Below are 24,521 nucleotides of genomic sequence, written 5' to 3' on the forward strand. Positions count from 1 at the left end.
CGATGAAAGTGTTTACTGATGCCATAGTGGAAATGAGTGGTAGACTTGTTTTCCTATGGACTTGAAAAATGACAAATGCCTTACATATTGCCCAAGTAAAAAAATTTCTTGTATGTCAAAAAAAAAAGGAAAAAAATAGATAAGCCAAAATGGCAGCTTTAAATGACAGCCAGAAAAGATAGGATCTGTTTTTTTCAGACCAGCTGTTAGAAAACTGTCCTAAGATTTGATGCCTTAGATGTGGCAGTTGATGAAACCACTTCACAAGCAACCAGCAGACCATGGCGTCACTTTAGAGGAAACCACGCAGTGGGTGTCTAGACCAACAGCAACACTCTTGTGTGCTGATAACACCACATCCACACGCCACATGTGTTCTGTTCAACAGATCGAATGATTTTAACTTGAAGTCATGAATCCTTAAAAACTATCCCCTTTCTTCTTTGCCCATATTAGGCCTTTCCAATAAATCATGTGCACAACTGTGATCAGTCAAAATTATTTGTTTTTTTACATTTCTCTTCACATAGTTCTGTCCATCCAACATGTAGACTAGACAAATGTTGTGTTATTTCATTTACTTTTGTGCCATCCAACTGAACACAAATTTAGTAATACAAGAAAAAGTAATGACATCTGTTCTTGTCCAAAAATTGTTACCAAGAACAAAGGCCGTTTTCAACATTTCTATATTTTGCATCACTAGTTGCACACCGACATACCTGTTAGTAACTTGCTAGTAGCACATTCACAGTTTCCTGCTGTTGCTTTTGAATGACTGGCTCTCTTGAAGCTTTTTGTGGCTAAGTGTCCCACTCAAGGGCAACTAAAGAATAACTGCTGAAGGTCTGACAGTTCATTACTCATTCAATTTCATCACTCGGCTTCTATTAACTCGTGTGGTTATTTAAGGCATAACATCCCTGGTCTGATTAAAAGCTACATGTACTTTATAAAACAAAAACACAAAGAGATTTGCTTTAGAGACTAGAAAAGCCAGACTGCAAACCAAAATAAAAGTCACCTATATAGAAATCCATATTCAACAAGTCCAGACTCTTTGTTGACTCACAATTAGGGGGGTTATGACCCCCCCCCAAATAATCAGACTGACCAATATAACCCCCCCAATAAAATGATGAATTATCTTTCATAAATAGGCTGTTGGTTTTCTTTACTCATTTCAGGTATTACCAGCAAAATAGCTGCATGTTTAATCATCTGGGAATTTACCCAGATGTATTTATTTACTTAGACAGAGATCTTGACCCCCCCCCCCCCAATGTTCAGCACAAAGTTCCGCCGATGTCTGGCCCTTCAGTTGATCCATCTACTGTCCATTGAAGCCACATTGGAAATGGTCTCAGTGGAAGAGTGGCTGTCAATACCCCATTCTTAAGGAAAGCAAGCAGGGAGAAAAGGCAGAGATATTACACAAGAAGTAAATATCTGTGAAAAGGGGTTATACAGAGTAATGAATCCAAAAAATTGTGTTTACAGCCATCTGTAAAACACAGTAGAGGCTTAGTCATGGCTTGGGGTGATTCACCTTGTCTTTGGGGATCTTGTCAAACTTGATAGAATCATAAACATAGTAAAGTATCTCATGTGATATCATGCAATACCATCTATAAAGCATCTGATTGGTAACTGCTTTATTTTTCAGCATGACAGTGATCCCAAACATACTGCAGAAAAAGTACTGAACAGAAAAACACACAATAGAACACTGTCAGTCATGGGCTGGTCTCCCCAAAGCCCGCATCTAAATATTACTGAAGCATCATAGGATCATATAGGATAGGATTATCTTGACAGAGAGCAGAATAAAAGCCAGCCAACATCCAAAGAAGAGCTTTGAATGTCCTTCAAGAATTCCGACAAACTATTTCTGAAGACTACTTAAATATAATAAAAGAACCCTTGCCTAAGAGAGTTCAAGATATGTTGAAGAACAAAGGTGGTCATACAAAATATTGTTTTTCAAGCTCACTGGAATTGTAAAAACAATGTCTTTGCCTTATATACTATATTTTTATGTATGTTTGCAGATGTTTACCTATTTTCAATATTCTTAGCAAAATATAAAGAAATTAGGGGCGACTCAAGACCTTTGCAAACTACTGTACAGTTGTGTGCCAAGTGCAAAGATTTGAATTGCATGAACAGATGGGATGTAATGATTGTGCAAATCGTGTTCTCATCCACATTAAATTTTGTAAAAGGCAGTGAATAACCTTGGCTCTGAAAGTAAGGAAGAGATTCTGCTCAGCAGGGCAACGAGACAAAATGCTTTCATCACACCTGCTGGTTTACTGTTCTGCTATCTAAACTCTGTTCCTTTCCTTCCCCATCATCCATCCATCAACACAGCAGTAAATGCACAGAGCATAGCCACTCTCCATTTGTCAGTGCCTATCAGAAACGGTTGCATGCCCATTACATGCCTGCTGACCCCTCTGAAGTCTAAAATAAACTCTGGGGTGTTGCAAGAAAAATGTCACAAATGATAAAATATAGCCTATACCACCCGAGAAAGATTAAGAAGCAAAGAAACAGAGGGATTACATCAAGTCTTCACTTTTTATCATCCAGTGGTGTCATTGTCATGTTTTTATTTCAAAGCCTGAGAACTGCCTGAAACAGATATGCTTTGGATGAAAAAAAGGCACAGGAGCAAAAAGGGCAGAAAAGAAGGTGAAGAAGATAACAAGAGACGGAGGCAGTAAGTTATCAGAAGAAAATATTTTATTTCTCAGCCTGTTATTGAGACACATGAGGTCAAAATACAACAAACCAGAAGATGGATTAAAAAATTATAAGCTATGTGTCTATGTTTTTCAGACTAGCACTCATTTCAGTGTTTCTTTTTTTCTGTTTTTCTTCAGGAAATGGCAGAGAAAACCCAGAACTAAAGCAGTGAAGCGCTTCTGCGGTTGAGGATTTGTTTTCGGAGGTATTAAATGCTTAACCAATAAATCAATAGAAGAATACCTGTAAATGATTACCATAGCAGTTCTGCACTGACTTTAAGCTTATTCATTTGAACTAAAAGTGTAAAAAGTGAGCAGGAGTATGGATATAGCAAGTAAAAATAAAAGAATACAGACAAAAGAAACAGCTGAGTTTCAATCAGAATTAACAAATCAGTCTGGTATTCAATACAAACCTGTAGTCCAATGTACTTTATCCTAAGAATTGCAAGAAAACTGGATATGTAGAGCACTACAATTTTGTGTAGGAACATTTTGCTGTTGTGTAATTAATTAAAAATATTGTTGTGGTGGGTTTGAGCAAAACACTAAATGACTGTAGTCTGTACCAAATGGTGGCCAAACTAAATGACCAACTGCCATCTCAACAGACAGCTCCATGGGTTTTACATATTTATGTATCTATGTAGTAAGTATAGGGTCACTCTGTCCTGCTATCAAAAATTAATCGTTGTCTATGTGGAGCTAACAGGTTACGGCACTACAGCTGGGTTGCTTCTGCTTGGTGAATGTTTTTCAGATGTTACTGGGGGATCAATAGAGAGAAGTGCTGAAAAGATCTATATCTATTCTTGTTTTGCTTATAATGACAGTGTGGGGTTTTGTCCCAAGCATTAAAAAAGGCAAACGTACAAACATTATAATTTTTTATCATTTAACTTTTGTGTTGCAAGAAAATAGAGAGCAATGCAATTACAGAGAAGCTATTTGTGACTAAAGTTTTTCTTTCTTTCTTTCCAAATTAGTCACCTTGACAACCGTGAAGCATGCTTTGTTATTTCCTTTGTCTGTGTCACGGTGCACATGTCTTTCTTAAGACACTTAAGTGATGCCACACGCACACACGCAGTCGTCGCACGAGAGTTCAGTCCAACTATGTTAAATGCGTTTCCTCTGCGTAAACGTTCAATGACAAGAATTAGTTTTTTTTTTGGTTTTTTTTCTCTTGTTTTGCGTTCATCACTCACTCGGTTTGTAAATAGCTGTGCCCCTGGAGACAGCTACACAGCGCTCATTCTGCGCTTGGCTTTCCCCCCGGACCCCTGCTACCCTGTTCACTTTAACCAGCTTCACGCGGTGTGCCGTTCTTGTAGAGCGAGCGCAGAGCACATCCCAGTCAGTCTTCACTTCTCCTCTCTCCCGTTCACTCCGGGATGGAGCTGTCCTCCTAGCGCAGCAGAAGTGTACTTCAGCAGTTGGCAACTTGGTTTGACGTTAAGGAGAAGCTGAAGCAAACGTCAGTTCTTCTTCTGACAAGATTTCTTTCACCTCCGCGCATTAACTTGGCTGTCGCAAATCTGCAAAATGACAGCAACCGGACTACATCCACGCTTTGTGCTCCTGCTTTGCTTCATCTCTACCGCGGCGTGCAATACGTTTGCATTCACCGAGGAGCCTTCTGACAGAGGCGGGAGGGCGGACGGGTATTGTAGTCGGGTATTACGGGCTCAGAGCAATAGGAAAGAGGGCAACAGCGAGTTTCGGCTCCGGGTAGAAGGAGACCCGGAGAGCTATCACCCAGGGAGCACATACAGAGGTTGGTGTTAGCGATATACGCGTAGTACGCTGCTTTCCATTGTGCCTGTGCATTGCCTCTAAGCCACAGTCAGCAGACTATGCAAACTTAAGATAAGTTTCTGCACAATCTACTTTTGATGCGGGGCGAGCGCTAAGATGATTACGCACAATCGCAATAAGCAGACGTGTATTTTAACTACTAAAAGATTAACGAGAGATCATTTTAAATCTGATTTGAACATCTGTGAGCAAATAGAGTGCCTAAAATAGTTTTGTATGATCAAAATTTTAAGAAGGCTTTTTTCTGAGAAAGCTAAATCCCTCTATGAACTCTTGCGTGCTTTTGGTGTTGTGTTCCATACTTAACAAGTTTCTTGAAAGCCAGCCCCGGATTTCTCTCTCTCTCTCTTTTCCTAAAAGGAAAGTTTTTGGGTGCAGTAAATGGGCATGTGCCATCTGCTCTGTGATTTCTAGTCTCCTGCCCTTCTGGTTCCGACAATGTGTTGCGCTGCAGTTGGATCATTGCTGCCTGCTTTAATTCCAACTACTTTTTGTTTAGCAATCAAAATGACAACTGCATTATTTTAAATGTTTGAATGATTTAGCTTCAGTTTAAATCAGTATTTGTTAATATCTAAAGACACCAATTAAGTTGCCGAGTACAGCAACTACAGTTTTCTGCAGTAACTCAACGTTCTTTAATGTTGTGACTGATTGTAAAAATGGGCAGAAATTCCATCCTAAACATAATCTGGCTAATTTGACAATCTGAGAAAGGCAATGTGCAAATTACATTAACTTTAGCTTGTCCTTTATATATTTGAGCTTAAAATATATAGTATTATTTATACATACAACACTACTCAAGCAGGTATTTTAACCCACTTTAATCAGGTATTTGGAAGAAGAACTGTAGTTAAGCTGCTCCCTGTCAGGTGATGTTGTCTTCTAATATTTTTTTGTTTCCATGTAGTGACTGTGACTGCAGCCAGCCCCTCCTACTTCAGAGGGTTCACCCTTATTGCCATGAAGGATGGTGCAGAAGGTGACAAAGACGAGGACTATGCTGGGAATTTTCAGGTATGGTAACAGCCAACACATATGGCTGTGTGTTATGGATTAGAAATTTCTCACTGATTAATAACCCATCCCCTTATTTGTCTAACATGTTTATTTTTTAAATTGGGACACAGCAAATTTTAAATTAATACTAGCCAGCATATTTCGCCACGCCTGCACTCTTCATACCATCCTTCATCTAGCATAACAACTGTGCATGACATGAGTGGAGAGACAGATATTTTCCTTAGACAGCCCTCCTGTCTTCACATGTGTCAAAGTGTGATTATTCTCACCTCACCTCCTCTAAAAGGCTTGATATAGCATGTGAAAGGAGCCTACTCTCAGCACATCTTCCCTTGAGCTATGCTTTGCTTTGACTGCTGGAAGGTGTGTGTAGAGTTTGAGAAGCCATCTATTCAAAAAGTAGGCATGTATGTATGTACTGTACAACAAAGTAGATGAGAGGGTAATTAACCTTTTATACAAGAAGGTCCAGCTGGAGTACTGTAGGGAGGAGGAAGAGAACAGAGAGGGGCCAAGAGTGTGAAAGACAAAAAGAGAAGGCAAGGCAACTGGTGCTGCTATGCACATGTGATAATGGCCAAATAATTGTAATGCAGCGTGATCAGACAAGTGGTAGGGAAAAGACATGATAGTTAATGAAATTTCATGTGTATTTCCAATAATTTGTATGCAGTCTGTGTTACTACTATACAAAGGAACTACACTATAAGGTGATAAAATTTATCCATCCATCCATTCTATTCTGTTTATCCTTATCAGGTTTGTGTGTGTGTGTGTGTATGTTTGTGTGTGTGTGTGTGTGTGTATGTTTGTGTGTGTGTGTGTACAGTTAGGATGGCAGTTTAAAAAATGTCTAGGATTTAAAGATTGCATAAGATGACACAAAGGATTTGGAAAGAACTCAGCAAGAAAATAACTGATTTTAGCTTCATAAATATTTCATAAAAATCCTAGATTATAGTTAATAAGGCGTATAATAAAGCCATTATATCACATTAATATACTATAATAATAAAGAAAAACCCATTTCAGTCTTAGTCATAGCCAAATCCATATTCCTGTTGAGAACTTTTAACAGCATGTCTGGCTTTCTCCTGTTTAGCCTCCTGCAAATGTGTTCATTTTAACTGTTTCTTACATAAAAATCCACTATTTTACTAAACCTTTACGGTTCAAAGAGAGGTTCACACAGCAGTGCACAGGCTGCTCTGATCACAGTTACTGCAATGCTGTGGCACTCTTTGTGAACCTAAGCCTTGATTATGACAGGACATAAAGACAGGAACACATTGTTTTTGTCCTGTCTGCACCTCACAACTCATTACCCAGCATCAACACCACCAAGGTTCTTTTTTCTCTCGTATTTGTTGTTGCAGTTGATTTCATGACGTTTTTCTTTAATGCCAGCCTCGAGTGCGTCCCTCAGACATATGCCGGAGTGTGGCTTGGAGTGACGGGGCGCTAAACGTCAGGAGTTAATATAGGAGAGACTGCATCATTTAAATGACACTCACATCCCTCAGCACATGAATGGGTGCTGAGTGGACAGAGAATAATAGATAAAATGGATAGATGTTTGATCATTGCCTTTTAGATGTTCGCTTTAGAAGTAAAAAGAGCAGATGTGTCAGTACTGTGACCTGCTGCTTTTGATTGGACTCCTGCCGGGTTTTTTAGAAGTTTAAGGTCTCTTTCACGGCTGCAGATGATCACCTGTCTTTCCAAGCAGTCTGTGACAGAGCAGTAAAAATAAACTGCTGTCTAAAGAGATATGTCTCTATCATCACCTGCTCAGTCAGTCTTTCATACTTTATGTCTCTTATGTCAGAAACCTATATACACATACGCGCGCACAGACACACTATTGCTCCTTTGTGAAAGAGCTCTGGGTGGACCAGCCCCAAGGAATTGAAGGAAAAGAAAGAAAAAAAGGAAGCTGCAACAGAGGCTTTAGGCTTTATTTAACATACAGCTCATTTGAAATCTGCTGGTGTGCCCCATCTCAGCCGTCTTAGGACAGCTCCCGACTTGATGAAAAGCACTTTTATTGAGCTCTCTGGGGAGGTCAGCTGCCACTGTGTGTCTGTGTGTGTTTTTTTGGCAAGAGTGTACACCAGCAGGGAATGCTGGCGATGTCTGATGAGACATTACTTCTCAGCAGGGTGAGATAATAGGACAAGAAAAGGCAAATTGTCATGTGGCTGTGTGGCTATATGTGGGCTGGAATTGTCAGGATGTGTTTTGAAATTTCTGTGGCGGTTGTGCCATTTGCAGCTACTTTTCTGCAGCCCCTATGTTATTTTAGATTGTTGCTGAATGATGTTTGGCTCTGACCAGGGCATAGCATAGAACCAAGCACTTTCTTTGACACAAAACTCTTGCATAAACTCAGAAAACGCAACTCGAGTCTTCCAGTGGAATGTCCCGTTTTGTTAGTTTTCCTAACAGCCATTGTCAAGCTATTGGCAGAAGATCTGAAAACGAGGGAGTAAAAAAACAGGATCATAGGTTGTCTTGCAGCAAATTAGTCGCTTCTTTTTGCAGATGGTGTTCAATGCAGTCCCATGTGACTTCTCTGCTTTTAACATGTGGTGTAGTCCATTCAGGGCAGCCCAGAATGCCTGTTAGAAACCATGGGAACATGGAGGGGAGGGGGTGTGTAATCTTTCAGATCACGATCGGCTGCATACACATGGATGGCATGCACACACACAAAGCTCCCGGACTCCCCTTCTGACTCTCCGTCTAACTCTTAACACACTCTCTCACACACAATTTCAAAGGGAACTCATTCATAACGTGGAATGACAAAGGAAATTCTCCGCTGACAGCTTTATGGAGTGAGAAAGTTCCCTGCCTTTACTGCCCGGATGTCACTTCCTATCAAACAGATCCTTGGTCTCAGCGGTTGTGCTCTCTCATGCAGCCAACTCAACTAATTTTCTGTCCCACAGTTAAAATCATTCAGGTGCTTAATATCTCAGGTGTGGAGCTGAGTAAAGAGGGGAGCACGGATTTGGACTCTTCAGCCTAATTCAAGTCTGGGGACTTTTTTTAAATGACCTGAAGACATCAGAAGCGAAAGCTAAAGTGACTGCATCCCGCCTGTGCCCCACGTCATGCAGTGCCTCTGCTTCGGCCAAGAAACCTCACCTGGTGTGCATAGCTTTTATGAGCTCGGTTGGCTTACCCACAGGGATGTTCACACTGTGCTTTGATGCCAGAAAAAATTCTAGAATCAAGGTTGAGACTTGCAGTGGCCAACATTTGCCTGCTAGTCGTACAGCCAGGCGAGCCAACATGAGCTTGGCTGACATGATAGATAGTGACCCCCCTCTATTCAGGGAGGAGAAGCCCCCCCGGTGGTGGAGCCTTCAATAGCTTATTACTTTAACCAAAACTGCTGATTCGTTTCAACTGTCACAAGCATCTCTCCGCTCAGTAAAATAGATTGTTCTACTGCTTCTGTTTACCAGAAAATATATAAATATGCAGCACAGTCGGTAGGTTTGGCATCCTGATGCCACTTTATTATAAACAGCACCTGCTCACAACATCTTCTATAAATAGCTCTTGCATAGTTTGTAGCCACGATTTGTCCTGTTGTAAGAGAACAAAAATTGTTTAGGCACATCAGACATGTATATCAAGCCATTAAGCTCCCACATTACCACCCTTGGGAGATAGCTTTGAGCATGTCTATGTTTTTTAAGTGTTCCTTTTCTCTTTAATCCAAACACGTCAGCCTTAGAGCATTTTTCCATGATATCTGTAGCTTTTCCTTAAATATCTTTTAATATCTTCTCTGTGGAAGAAGGTTTTGCTCCTTTTTTGTGTTTTGACGCTATCATGGAACCCACAAAGGCTATCTATGTATCTATCTAAAAATGCAGTCCCCAAGATTAAAAACCTATTTTTAAGAGAGTCTTGGGCCAACATCTAGCACAGGTTTAAACCACGGACCCTCAACAACAGTAACCACTCAGCCAACATGCTGTTAAACTCATTACAGTAACTATTAAAGCTGGAAATGTGTTCTCTAATAACTAAAGCGTGTTTAAAGACCAGATAACTGATGGTGTAAGACTAACACGATTCACTGAATTGACTCATGTTTACAAAAAAAGTGTGTTTAATCTCAGTTCAGCTGTTAATTATGTTTGTGAGATCATGATACGACAAAATGTATCTGTGCGATCCAGCATCAAGAGAAGAAAATTACCTGCAAGTGTTTCCAATTCTTGTCTGATGCATTTATACTCATTACTGATCTCTTTGTGTGTTTGTGTGTCGATGCTTTACAGATAATTGATGAAGAGGAAACACAGTTTATGACCAACTGCCCCCCTGCAGTGACAGAGAGCACTCCTCGCAGAAGGACCAGTATCCAGGTGTTTTGGACTGCACCCCCTAGTGGCTCCGGTTGTGTTTTTCTCAAGTATGTATACAGCAACGGCTGGTCAGCCTGCTTAGCAGAGTCAAGCCCTCAGCTCAAACAATGAAAACAATATTCAAATTTAGTCTACATATCCAGCCTTCTGTCAAAAATACGGGTAATTGCAGGTTATCCTCCAGATGTATTACTCATGTGAAACTGATTCATGTAAGCTGAAGCTAGGCTGATCACGTTTAGGCTGCAAAGCAGAATTGGTCCCAACTACAGTTTAAATATGTACCTGGAACAAGAAACTCACCGTTGAGGCAGGCAGACATAATGCTTCGTTATTGTATTGTCACAAGGAACTTTGCAATAATTAAAAAAATGCAGAGCAGCACCTTTATAAACAGCACAGTGTGTGCTTTCTCTCCTGTGTGTACACACTTACACTCACACCCCCACAACACCGCAACCATCGCAAACAGAATCCAAATCTGACACTCTGTAACTGTCTGTACTTACTGTGCTTTGCCTGACTTAATATAGCTTTATAAATATCTTCAGATATTTAAATAAGATATTTTTTACCAACACTCTTGCTCTCTCTTAATTTCAAGTCCACATCTAATGAATTAATATTTATACAAGTATACTAAGTGAAATGTAGCCTCAAGTCTCAAGTAAGCAGCTTTTCGATTTTAAATAGATTATTTAGAACTAGGATTTTTAAAAGAGATTGATTTAGTGCAATGACTTTAGTTTAATTTTTTAACTAAATCCTTTCATTTGGCTTGATAAACTAAATATTACCTTCAGTAGTTTTATACCTGATATGCACCACTCATTTCTTGCTGTTGTAAGTGCTCTGGGCTTACTTGAACACAGAAGACTAGTCATGTTAAGCTGAGGACACATCATGACAGAAATCCATTTATTAATCCTGTACTTCACTGCGGGGAAATAATGAGAGTGCATGAAGTGGAAAGGCACTGAGGGTCTGTGCGGTTCACGAAGGCTTCTGATAAATGCATTATTTAACAGTTTGTATGTTCTTTCTCTGGTGTGTGATCTACATCTATCATTGTTTATTTACAAGGGAGATAATGGTTGAATTGTATTTGGTACTTAATAGATAAAGGAAACAGTTTAAAGTGTGACAGAGTGCACAGCCTTGAAAGAGATACTTAAAAGTGCAGAGATGTCGCTGCACTATCAGCACATAGACAATGCGGAAAGGAGAGAGTAAGAAGCTTACTGTTCAGAACACATGTCTGTGAAAATCATAATTACAGGCTGGCAGTGGGTATTTGTCTCTGCTCTTCACCCTGACTGCAGTAATGATGACAAGGTTTTTGCATATGCCACTCTGCTCGAATGCAGCAACTGTCCTAGTACAGTCTTATTGATATAAAAAGTGAAACTCTGTAAAAATTTTATGTGAAAGTCCCTGCACAAAAACCTCTTAGAGGGAGATACATTGCTGTTCACTGGTGGTTATTATATTGCACAACTTCCAGTAAAACGTTTGTGCATAAACAGGCACATACGGCATAATCACTGAACAGCAGAAAACAACATAACAATGTGAGATACCTTCCTATCTTAGATTAGCTTAGAGTAGACAAGTTTCATTACCAATGCAGGTATAGGGTAAATATTTGTTTTTCATTTTCTCCATATCAGGGAAGGTAGCTGCCTTTCAATAATGCTGTTGGTAAAATGTCATCTTTAAAAAAACAAACAAACAAGCAGACAAATAAAAAACATCTGGTCATGAACCTACAAGTGTGTGCACAAGTCTGTCTCATAGAAACTGACTCACATGTACCAGGAAATCCTGCTCCTCGTGAGTGGTTTGCTACAGTATAATTGATGGTCAGTTGCTGTCTTTTAGATGGAAAGTCTGAGCTTGGTGGTTTGGGTTTCTCAAAGGTTGATCCGTGATGATAGGGTTAGGCAAGGATGCTCATTTACCTCCTGAACTCAGAGCATTCATTTAAAAAATCTTACCATTTATTTTTAGCCTTCTCATAAGCTCAAATCAAAACCAAACTTTCCTTTGCTGGGTTTCTGTTGGTGTCTCACTCTTGTTTAACTAAAAATGATAGTATACAGAAGCGATGCAAAGATATATAGGCCTTGCAGAGTGCTATGAGCCTATTAGCAAATATAATGACCGTTATTAATGAAAGTGGCTGCTTAAAATAAGAAGCTGCTATATACGTGTTACAGTGTTCAAGAGAGAAATAATCATTTAATACGTTTTTTATTTATTTATTCCCTTGAGCTTAAGGGAATAATTGCTACTAGCCATCGTAATTCAAACCTAGTTAGACACCAAAAAGGTTTTAAAAAATGTCAGAATCTGAGAAAGAGTTGATTTTCTTCTCAGTCCTCTATTATTACTTTGGTGTATTATTATTCCTTGATTGGAAATAGAACATAAGAGACTACAAAGGGCTCGATAAATATAAACCTGTAAAAACCCATACCCATAAGTATCTAGTGACACAAAGTACTCTAGTCACAGTGGTATTATCAGACTGTAGTTCCACACAACCTGATTGGGTTCCACGGAAGCTATAACTAAATTCACTCCATATGTTGCTGTCACCACTGAATTTGCTACTATCTTGTCTCTTTCCATTTGTTGGTGCGAGATGTTTTATTTGTAATTTCCCTCTGGCATGCTATATGGATAGTAGTGTGGTATGTTTTGATGAGCTGTCTGAGTATATCAGTGATCTGGTGAATGTCACAACCACATGCAGCTGTCAGAGTGTGTTTAGCTCCATCAGTTAGATGACGCAGCAGATAAAGGATGCTTTGAGAACACTGGAAGCAGTCCTACAGAAATTAAATGTAAATACATTTGTCTTGGAGTGGATTTATGTTTAGGCATCTTGTGAGTTCTTCTTGCAACTGAGAATATGGATCTTCATTAATTTCATCTTTTTGTTGTAGCAGGAGCTGGTTGTAGCCCTAAAACAGTAGTCTCTGCTGCCCCCCCCCCCCCCCCCCTTTTTTTTTTTTTTTTTTACCTTTGCTTCTCTCTTTCTCACTGTCTTTCCTTTTTCTTTTTGTTAATCTCTCAGACTTACACTACCCGGAGACAGACACTCGTACACACACACACATTCAAATCAGTGCACTTTTGTGGTGATTGGGATCGGCGGTGGTGTGGATCCAGCAAAGTAAGATAGAATTTAAATTGGATGTTAAATAAGCATTACTCGGCCTGATTGTCTAGCCAGTCCAGGAAAGTGGGTGAGCAGTGAGGCAGAGTTTGCTCGTCTGTCTCTTGGAGATATGTGGAATTGGGGTGAGATTGAATTAAAGTGTGAACAATTAGAGAAGTGCTGGTGGTGTCACTTACCTTGAATCAGTTCATCTGTGTTATATGAGAGGCTATTTTGGCAGTAAAATCATACCTTCTTTCAAATACCATTTTAATCTTACATCAAGCAGGGATGTGAGGGAAGTGAGTACTCTCATGTGTAATATGATCTTATTGTCAGAGGTTCCCAAATTGTCTAACTTCTCAGTATTTGCCAAATTTTTAAGTTAGCAAACAGGATATTTTGATTAGAAATAAAAAAAGAAAGTACAAACTCAGTGCAACAAGAGTTAAGGGACCTGTGATCGCTGACGCAAGCTAGAAGACCTTTGATCATCGGAACAGAATCACAGACATGATTTCTAATGAACCTAACTACTGGAAACGAGAAAGGACAGGGGGAAAGATCGATGGCTAACTAAATAAAGGTTTTGGAAAACATTTCCAGCAATAATCTGGAGATATAGATTGAACCACTGTAACATTATTTGAAGTTGCAGGATGTCCTCAAAGACGTGCTTCAGAGTTAGTAAAAAGGTAATCAGCGGAAATTTAGGTTTCTGTGACAACCTGGACAATGTGAAGGAGACTGCATCCAGTCAGCCCCTATGGATTATGTCCAAGAAAAAAAATCCTTTTTCTCTTCTCTTGTTCTCTTCAGCACAGCACTGAAAGATTGGTGGAATTTGGTCAGGATTACTACTGTGAATGCATAGCCCTGATGGCTGGATGAAAGCGCTAAGCCAGTGTGGGTTTGTGGATGCAAGAGTGTTGAGGACACAACATTTATAGAGAGCACAATGCATGTCTGTGGAAATAACAAAACACTGGCTGACAAGATGCCTCCCAGCCCCTAGAAGCCTGGCAAAAGAGGAATATCCCAGCATGATAACAATATGAAGCTTCTTCTTATTCTTTTGGCTGCTTCCTTTAGGGGTTGCCACAGCTGGTTGCCTGCCTCCATCTCCCCCTATCCCTTCTGTCACACAAACACACTTCATGTCCTCTTTCACTACATCCATGGATATTTTCTTTGGTCTTCTTTTTTTTCTTCTGCCTAGAAGCTTCATCTTCAACAACCTTTGCCAGTATATTCACTATCCTTACACATATCTCTACCAAACCATCTCAGCCTTGCCTCTAACCTTTTCTCCAAACATTTCAACCTTAGCTGTTCCTCTGATTTCGATTTCTTATTTCCCTGCCACCTCCAGTTCTGCTTCATGGCTTTCTGTTACTACCATCATCTCCAAACATCATCACATCATCGCAGGTGTCAGTATAATCACGTAAATCTTCACTTTCACTCTTGCTGCTATCCTTTGGTCACAGATTACCCCTGATACTCATTCCCACCTACTCCACCCTGCCTGCAATGCTTTAGTTCACATCTCTTAGCCACTGTCTGTTGCTTAGGATGGTTTGATCCTATCTACCTTCAGTACCTCTACTCCTTGCAGCTTCATGGTTATACCTTTCTCGCTCTCTTTCACACAAATTCTGTCTTGCATCTACTGACTTTCATCCCACTTCTTTCCAGAACATGTACCCAACTCCAGGCGCTCTAGATGCCTCCTGCTCTTTACTCTAACTATAGATCACAGTGTCATCTGAGAATACCATAGTTCATTGCTGCTTGACCTCACCTGTCAGCTTGTCCATTACCACTGCAAACAAGAAGGGGCCTAGAGCAGATCCCTGATGTAATCTATCCCCATCTTTAATTTATCTGACGCGCCAACCACTCCTACCTTGCTGTTTTCATATATGTCTGGCACCACCCTTGTATACTTGCTTGCTGATCCTGACTTCCTCATTCAATACTATATAGAGTTCCTCTCTTGACACCCTATTATATGCTTTCTCTAGATCCACAAAAGCACCATGTAGGTCTTTCTTACTTTCTCTGTTCTTCTCCATCAACACTCTGCTCTTTTTTGACATAAACCCATACTTCTGCTCACTGATCATCACCTCTCTTTTTAATCATGCTTCAATAACTCTTTCCCGTATCTTCATGGTATGGCTCATCAGCTTTATTCCTCTGTAGTTAAAATAGCTCCACACATCACCCTTGTTCTTGAAAACGAGCAAAGTCCTTTCAGTTTTTCAGGCATCCTCTCACTCTCCAAGACACCAATTTCCCCAAACTGCAGAGGAATGAATTTTGCTCCATCAAAGAAAACAATGGCGGCTGTGATTTTGATATAGTGGATCTAAACTGTTTTCATTTATACAAGTGTAAGTAGCTTACTGTAAAACTTGCAATAATGTAATTACTGTATAATATCGAAACATTTGGCATTTAGATGATAGAAGCATACAGTAATGTCAGTTGCATATTGTACACAGTGACACTCCGGGCAGGATGTCCACCAGGACGAACAGGCGACTAAATCTACCCATTTACACTCCAGAGGTTTATTATATCCCATATAACGTCTCCCCCCCATTCTGTAGAGGGGCACCGTTGCGAGCAGCGGCAGTGTCCACAAGGACCAGAGTTACTTGACTTCACTGTCGAACACCTTGTCCGGCGCTCAGACTGTTCCTGCAGCTGTGGCTTCCGCTGGGCCACTATCCAGGCTAGCGACTCAACTGGCAGGGCTGGTCGTGGTTCTGCCGTGCCACGGCTCAGGTTTCAGCACCACTGTGACAGAAATAGAGGACCCACACACACAGCCTTACACGTTGTCAGGTGTTTTATGTCTAACTGATCCTGACACACTTTGCTGCAGCTTTTCAGCTGCCTTCTCCGGCTTCACACACCACACAGCTCCATTCAGGTCCTGGCAATCTACTTAGGAAAGGCATAACCAGGTAATGAAGAACAGCTGTGGGGGTCAGCCTACCCTCACACCACACCCTGAACCCACTGCTTCACCCCTCCTGTGCAGCTGAGCCACAAACCACACCCTGCCACAATAGGCTTTATGTCAGCGAGATTAGATGGCATACAGCATGTGGAATCATCTAATTGCGTGATGTCAAAAATGAGAATTTTCTGCCTAATTGACATTTCACGTGGTGGAGAATGGTAGCCTGTTGGAAGCCTTAATTCAAAAGTATTTCAACTACAGTCAGGCTTCTATGGCTCACCAACTCTTGAAATAAAAGACTGGATCTACTCAGTGGCACTGTTCATAATATGTTGAAAAGATAAATGGGGGGGAATCCCAAAATTCACCATGTTTTGTTAACATTAAGGAGCAGATACACTTTTTTTAATCAATAACAGCTGTAAGCCTTCCAGACACTGAAGTTGATTTTTTGTTTGTTTTTTTTTTTTTTGGCAGGTAGTTAAAATGGGTGGAATTGGTGGAAAGGTATTTTTTGTTACTTGCAAACGGTCTTATCCAGAGGTGTGGACTCGAGTCACATGACTTGGACTCGAGTCAGACTCGAGTCATTAATTTTATGACTTTAGACTTGACTTGAAAAAATGTTCTAAGACTTGTGACTTGACTTGGACTTTTACACCAATGACTTGGGACTTGAATTGGACTTGAACCGGTTTACTTGAAAAGACTTGATATTTTACCCCAAATACAAAATTTAACATGCATATTATATAGAGATTGAAAATGTGACGTCATTCACGGGTAGAACCGCAAAGGATTCTGGGAACTCGTGGCAAGCGGTACTAGCGCACGCAGGCTTTCAATTAAAATCAGTTATACAGCGATAAAAAGAAACACAAGAAGCCGTTGTATTATTAACTGCAATAGCCGGTCGCATGACAGCCACGGGAAGCCGACGGGTAAAGAGATCGGTTGTTATCGGATTACCTCGTTGAAGAGAAATTGTTCGAGCCATGTTTCCGAAGTAACAAAGAGGCGACGGGTGGCCTGGATTGCAGCCATTCAAAGGTCAAATATAACGTCCCAGAACCCTCCAGCTCACAGGTTAGTCTGCTCCAAGCATTTACACAAAGGTCAGTGTTTTTTAGTAGTTAATACGTCACTTTCATAACATAACTGGTGATATAGGTTACAAGCATGTCTGGCGCTGAACAGAAATTGTCGCGCTATGCTCCTTTATTTATTGTGCATAAATAGTAAATTGTCCTGACACAATATTGCGTTTCGCCTCTGTTATTATGGTACATTGACAAAAACATATACTTTTATTCACAGGATAAAACAGGTTTTTTGTATCACTAATTGCCCAGTACGATTACAGCATACAGTATTATTGTCACTGCTACATTTCTGTGATGCTACCAGAAATTATTTCCACTACTAATTAATTACCGTTGAGCTCAAAGGTCCTATTAATAAACGGTTAACGAATGTGTATTTATGACGACGATTTGTGAGACTGGTAAACTTATGATACGTACGATGGTCTTTACTTTCTACACGGTGCATTTCAAGGTCCTGCACCCATCCATCGGTAAACTGTACCTGGGCTTGTTGCAGTGACCGGAAGTTACTAAACTTCATGAGTGTATGCACTCACTCCAAGAACCGTATAATTATAAATATGCATATAAATATGCTACGATGAGATAGCTGACTTCATCTAACTAGCAAATGTTGTCCAGGCTACGTTGGTGATACAGTTTTTTTAATGTGTATGATATTTTTGTCATGCGATTTTAAAGCTGGTCCTACAACCGCATCCAAGAATAACATGCAGCTTATCTCAGAACTGTCGGTGAAAATTATTCTTGGAGCTAAGTTTAATTGAGCTGCATTTTAAAGAGGTGCAATTTCACAATTTGTGTATATTTTCTAAGTTCACTATTTTGTCATGTGTTGAGAAAAACACAGATTTTAAAATGACATGGTCTAACATTTACATTTAGCATAACTGCAACATTATTTTTTCGTTGTTTTTTTTTTAAAGACTCGAAAGGACTTGAAATTCAAAGTTTCAGACTTGTGACTTGACTCGGACTTTTACACCAGTGACTTGAGACTCGACTCTGACTTGCCTGACATTACTTGAGACTTGACTTGAGACTTGAGGATAAAGACTTGAGACTTACTTGAGACTTGCAAAACAATGACTTGGTCCCACCTCTGGTCTTATCCTTCAAACTATACAGTATTCTCAGTCACTTACAGAATGTCATTATTGTACACACAGAGATAACTGGATGTGTTAAAGTCCCAGCATTTATCAAATTCTTGATCTTCCACCTAATCTGCAGGATTACCTGCATTGAACATCTTGGTTTTAAATGGATATTCACAGTGATCATCTCTTTGTTTCTCCAGTTTTGTAGAAAACTAATATTTGGCTATTTAACAATATAAATATAGACTTTGGAATTTATTGTATATTGCTGTTATCCACTGATATAGACTTTGCATTTGCCATTGAAGTGGTCATTCATGCTTTTTTTAAATTTATGTGAGAGGTGCATGTGGACATATCAGCAGTGAGATGTGCAGCTCTGTGTAAAAACACAATAAATATATAAGATTTCACACCCTGTAGGCTAATGCACATTTCCTGTTGTTTTTGGGATTAGCTCAGCTCAATAGAGGATGCTGCTGCTCAGCGTAGCATAGCATCCAAACTGTCCAGCTGGAAGGGGCCCACCTGGATCAGATGTTACCCCTGGACTTGCATCCAGTATCTCATTGTTGGGGTTTATCCCCGTGGAAACCTTCCTGCAACCATGGCTGGTGTAAATGGCTGGTGTTTGTGAGGAAGTTAGGTCCCCGTTGGCTTGTTTTCTGTTGTTGCTTCTCAAGTCTGTTGGCATCTGAAAAGGTCTCTTTGTGGCTAATTTACATGTCAAGGCCCCACATAGACATATGCTTCTTCACTACTGAATGAAATAAGCCTCTGAAACAGCTCAATCTAGAAAAACCTCCCCATTGCAGACCTCACATTTGGTGGGCATTACTTTTGGCCTGTCATTCATTCTTTATTGACATAGTGCATAGCCAGCTGTACTGTACCAGGCATTTTGGTGAACTACCTTAGGAACTTTTGTCGAACTTTAACCTTTATTACTGAGGCACACTTTTTGGTTTATTGTAGTTTAATGCATTAAATAACTTGAAAAACATTCTTTTAATTTCCTGAGTTCTAATAACTGCTTTCAGGAAGATACTGAAAAACAGAGAAATAGGTCTATGAATAACTCTACAACTATTTGCTCTGCCATGACAAACAGCTCAGACTAGTATTGTTATTAAAAAATACATAAATAAATAACATTTCCTCATTTTGTCCTGTCTTGGTATTTTCTTTTTGTAATTTGCACTCTTACTTTTTCCTCACTTTACACTTGCACGTTGTGTTCCCCTCAACAAACTTTGCTTCTCACAGTTCCCCTCTTTTCTTGTTAATCTATTTAGGGCTAGCATTGTGCAGAAAAGGATAATCTATTTCCAGGATGAAGGCTTACTCACCAAGAAACTGTGTGAGAAAGGTAGGTTCCTTATAACGCTTTGGATAAAAAGTATTACTATCAAAATGATGCTTTATTTTTGCTCCCAATTGACAACCTTTTATTTTTTTCTATCCTTTTACTCAATTTTTTCGTTCGCAATTTTTACATTTCACTTTGTCATGCACTGATGCGAATGATTGTGAGTACGACGCCCCGGGGGTTGCATGGCAATGGATGCCACACTGAGTGGCGAATCAAAAGAACAGTGCTGTACACCTTTTCTCCCTGTTCTTCCTTTTGGCTCACCGCTTTCTTAACCATCACTCTCTTATATGACAGGCACCCATCTCTTCTGCTCCTTATTCTAATCAGTAATCTTACTCTGTGTGATCTTTTTTTTTTTTCTCCCATCACTTCTGTACAGAATCCCTGTATGGAGATACTACTGATAAACCATTGCTTGACTGTTGTGCCTGTGGAACGGCAAAGTACAGAGTCACCTTCTATGGGAACTGGTCAGAGAAGATTCACCCCAAAGACTATCCCCGTAAGCACAATTTTTCAGTTCTTCATGTCATCTCATGTCTTATACATACTGCATGAATTAAGGAATTGTCACTAAAGAAACTAAACCTGTAGTAATGTGATTTTGCTAACACGCATTGTGGGCATAGCCATAATTTTAATTTAAATTAGCATTGATTCTTCTGTGGTTATAAATTCTTACTATGAACATTTAATTCTGCTTTGATAACATCAAACGTAAAACCACAGTGCCTTCTTACAAAACAGGTGTTTGTCTTCTGATTTGTTGAAAGACTGTTCTAAAATAATGGATTGGAACTAAGAGTCACATAAAAGGTTGGATATCAGTGGGAAAATAGACTGTATGAAAAAATTATGTAGGGACGTAGGACATAGCCAGTTCTGGCTACCTACTACCTTGAGCACCATGAAGGCAACTGTCGTTGTGATTTGATGCCAAATAAATTAAACAGAATTTATCCGAATTGCTAATAAACTACTAGGATTTAATTAAACAAAAGTGAAGTAAGAAAGAAATTGTTATGGAGGATTGAACAACATGCAGAAAGCATTCTGGAAGTTTGAGAATTGTAACACTGGAGTAGGGATTGACTTCTTTTTGGTGCCTGCCTCAGTAGGCAGTTTTTGGTACTTCTGCAAACCACCAAAATATACACAATTTAGTGCTTGTTGTGGTTTACCCAGGGAAAGGATGGCTGCATGATTCACTGTGACAGTGGTTGTTTAACTGTGGAGCAACCAGATGACCAGGGTAAAAAAATATGGAATGAATCTAAGGCTACGTCCACACGTACCCGGGTGTTTTTGAAAACGCAAATTTTTCTATGCGTTTGCACCTTTCGACCACACGTAAACGCCGTTTTTGGTCACTGAAAAGATTTTTAAAAACTCCAGCCAGGGTGGATATTTTTGAAAACTCTGTTTTTGCATTTACGTGTGGACGAGAAAAACAGACAAAACGCAGCGTCAGAGGTGTGTGCATTTTTTGACTCACACTGTGTGCCACGTTATTGTTTCGGTGCAATGAATTTCTACAATACTGTTACTGTTAATTGTACTCTCTGCAGTGTTTAAATGCTTACATATACACACAGTTACTGTCCCTCCACACGTACGACTCGGTTCTGCTTCTATGCCCCAGCTTTGTTTACTTTTTCCCACCGAGGCTTCTAGACTTCTGATTGGCCAACATTTCTGCACAGTTAGGAATATATCGCCACCTGTTGCTTTGGCATGTTCCTAGCAGAGTTTTCCTTCATTTCTGCCTTTACGTGTGGACGGGATTATTTTTTAAAACGAAAACGGAAAATCTTTGTTTTCAAAAATACCCGTGTACGTGTGGACGTAGCCTAAGTTGAATAGGAGTTGTGTATGGGAAAAGGATAAACAAGAATTTGTTGATACTCTTATTGGGAAAAATGTGTTTCCCTGACCAGTTAGTGAGTGGTTGCAAGTGGTTGCTTCCAAAGTTTGCATAGAAGATGCACATTGCCTGTAAACAGTTGCCAACTTCATTTAAATGCTTTCTAGCTTTTAATGTAGGACATGCCAAAAACAATGTGAAAACCACTGCATACCCCTTAATGGCAACACCATTCCCTGGTCATTTGGCTGTATAACAAACACACTAAAAAAATGTTCAGGAATGGTTTGTGTAAGATAATGAAGCATTTAAGATAAAACTTAAATAACTAGCCCAAATAAACACCCTAAACTTATAAAGAATAGCTAACTCACTCTCACATTTGACCAAAACAGCAACTCTACAGTGTGGATGATTTAGCTCTGTGGTTTAGGCGCTGGTTATAGGCCTGAGTAATGATGTGAGTATTGAGCTATTTTACTGTGGTTGGGTGCACTGCATATAACCTTGAGACTCACAATCAGGATGTGAATGGACTTTAAGATTACACTGGCTCTCTTGTTTAAATCAGGCTCTTGCCATTCAGATCAATATGCCGATTAGAGTGGAATAAGATAAACCCTGAGATCGAAAAGCGAGCTAATTCACTGTTTTATAGAAGGAGTAGCTATATGAGAGTCACTGTCACACAAATTTATGAAGACACACACAAACACATACACATACACGCACACACCTCACAGATAGATCAATTGTTAAAAGGATAGGGCAAGCTGTGTGGCTTCTATTTCTTTCCCTTGCTACAGATTGATTCGTCCTTGCACAAAGTTATTTCCTTGGTAAGTAGTTGAAATATCTCTGCACATATTGTACTACACAATATTATTCACTGACTACACCACAGAAAGGATATAGTATGATTTTGCTCTTCTGTAGTAGAAATACATTTTTTGCTACTCGAGATCTGCTTTTGAGCCACATTTCACTCTCCTATTCTTAACTATGTTTCCTTTAACTGGAGAAGCCATACACTGCTGTTCTGACTGAATTTTAGTGTAAAACAGGCCAACAGGAGATTTTTTTTAACTACGTGACATGATAACCTTGACAGTTCTATTTTCTTTTTCCCCCTTTGTCCCCATTATATGTCATACAGACAAGTGCAGCTATTTAGTTCAAGTGATGGCAGTTCCCTTGGACACAGAGCGTAGACACCTGCCCTAGAAAGATTGATAGAATTAATATATAAGATATTAAGATAAAAGAATAAAAAAGAACAGCATTCCTCCATCAAACTTAAACAAAATATATTAAACAATTATGTCTTTCATTTTTTATCTTGTTTGTCTTCTTTTCCCTTGGACTAAATATTAATTTTCTTTGTAAGATTTCACAAGCCTGTGCATTCACAGCGACAAAAATTGTTTCTTTTTACATTAGATAAAGTAAAGTTTTTCAACACCACAACTACACTGTCCTAAATTCATCTTCTATGAATCCAAACATCCAGACTAATTTAACTGCCTTATAGTATGTCCCAGATAAATATACGACTTGCCACTTGACTGCTATTGAACTATTTTCCATCATATGTGGGTGAGAATATCATGTTTAAAATGAACAAAAACTTTACAAAAACCTCTGGCATTAACTCATTTTTTTTGCAGCATTGTATTTTCATTTGCAATTTAACTTTGAAAAAAATAATAATTATATATATATATATATATATATATATATATATATATATATATATATATATATATATATATTGTATGTATAATAAGGGTATAATAAGGCTTTTAGTCACAAGCTCATGGTGCTTTATAGGTTTAACCAGGGGTATACAAACATTATTATACTTTCTGATTGGTAGAGCAGAGTGTCCTTTCAATACTGGTTCATAATAAGATCCTAGTAGGCAAGGTGATAATAAGATAGGATGGGGGATAATATAAGAATGTGAAAACATGAAACACCAAGAGCTTGAGTTAGATTATTGTGATCCCACAGTAAGATAGTAAGGACAAAAAATGACCTGTAGTCACGAGGAGCCTATCGATCCTAGATAAACTACAGTATTCTATATATTGTTATGCTTTACATAATAGTGGAGGTTGAGGTGTGATGTCTACTGCTGCATTCTTGGTTTGATTGCCGGTGTGGGATCAGTAATGGAATGATGCAGAGGGCATTTTAGGAAAAAGGGTGAGATGGCCAATTAAAATAAGTTTTATTGTTTGGCTTTACAGGTCGTGCCAATCATTGGTCAGCAATAATTGGTGCCTCCCACTCTAAGAACTATGTCCTGTGGGAATATGGGGGCTTTGCCAGTGAAGGTGTCAAACAAGTGGCTGAGCTGGGTTCACCAGTTAAAATGGAGGAGGAGATCAGGCAGAAGGTAAGATACTCCAGTTGAGATGACTGTATTATACATGTGGTAAAAAGCATTTAAATTTGTATTAATAAGATATGCAGTCGGGATATTTACCAAGTAAATGGGTCGATTGTGGCTCAAGAGTTGGGAGTTCGTCTTGTAATCGGAAGGTTGCCGGTTCGAGCCCCGGCTCAGACAGTCTCGGTCGTTGTGTCCTTGGGCAAGACACTTCACCTACCGCCTACTGGTGTTGGCCAGAGGGGCCGATGGCGCAATATGGCAGCCTCGCTTCTGTCAGTCTGCCCCAGGGCAGCTGTGGCTACAACTGTAGCTTGCCTTCACCAGTGTATGAATGTGAGAGTGAATGAATAGTGTTATTGTAAAGTGCTTTGATGGGTCCCGAAAAACGCTATATAAATGCAATCCATTATTATTATTATAAGTAAATGAACTTATTTCTAAGAATGTTTTTCCTTGACGAAAACTGGTAAAAAAAAAAGGGGGGGGAGGAAAAATGAATTGTGCAACACCACAGGAACCTTAGTGGATGTTCCAGGGAAGGCACACC

General features: G+C 39.5%; 1 protein-coding gene across 1 annotated transcript in view; it reads left to right on the forward strand.

The window, feature by feature from the left end:
- The first annotated feature begins 4,298 nt into the window (after positions 1-4,298).
- spon1a (spondin 1a) overlaps positions 4,299-24,521 on the forward strand; it is a 55,858-nt gene continuing 35,635 nt past the window's right edge. The window contains exons 1-6 of the mRNA XM_085354021.1: positions 4,299-4,530; positions 5,485-5,591; positions 9,902-10,035; positions 19,633-19,706; positions 20,092-20,214; positions 23,829-23,977. Coding sequence (XP_085210147.1) covers positions 4,299-4,530; positions 5,485-5,591; positions 9,902-10,035; positions 19,633-19,706; positions 20,092-20,214; positions 23,829-23,977 — 819 coding nt within the window. The remainder of the gene's footprint in view (positions 4,531-5,484; positions 5,592-9,901; positions 10,036-19,632; positions 19,707-20,091; positions 20,215-23,828; positions 23,978-24,521) is intronic.

This window comes from Diplotaxodon limnothrissa, linkage group LG1, assembly GCF_057381915.1.
Source record: "Diplotaxodon limnothrissa isolate DT_005_m linkage group LG1, D_limnothrissa_male_GT1.1, whole genome shotgun sequence".
Classification (NCBI taxonomy): Eukaryota; Metazoa; Chordata; class Actinopteri; order Cichliformes; family Cichlidae; genus Diplotaxodon; species Diplotaxodon limnothrissa.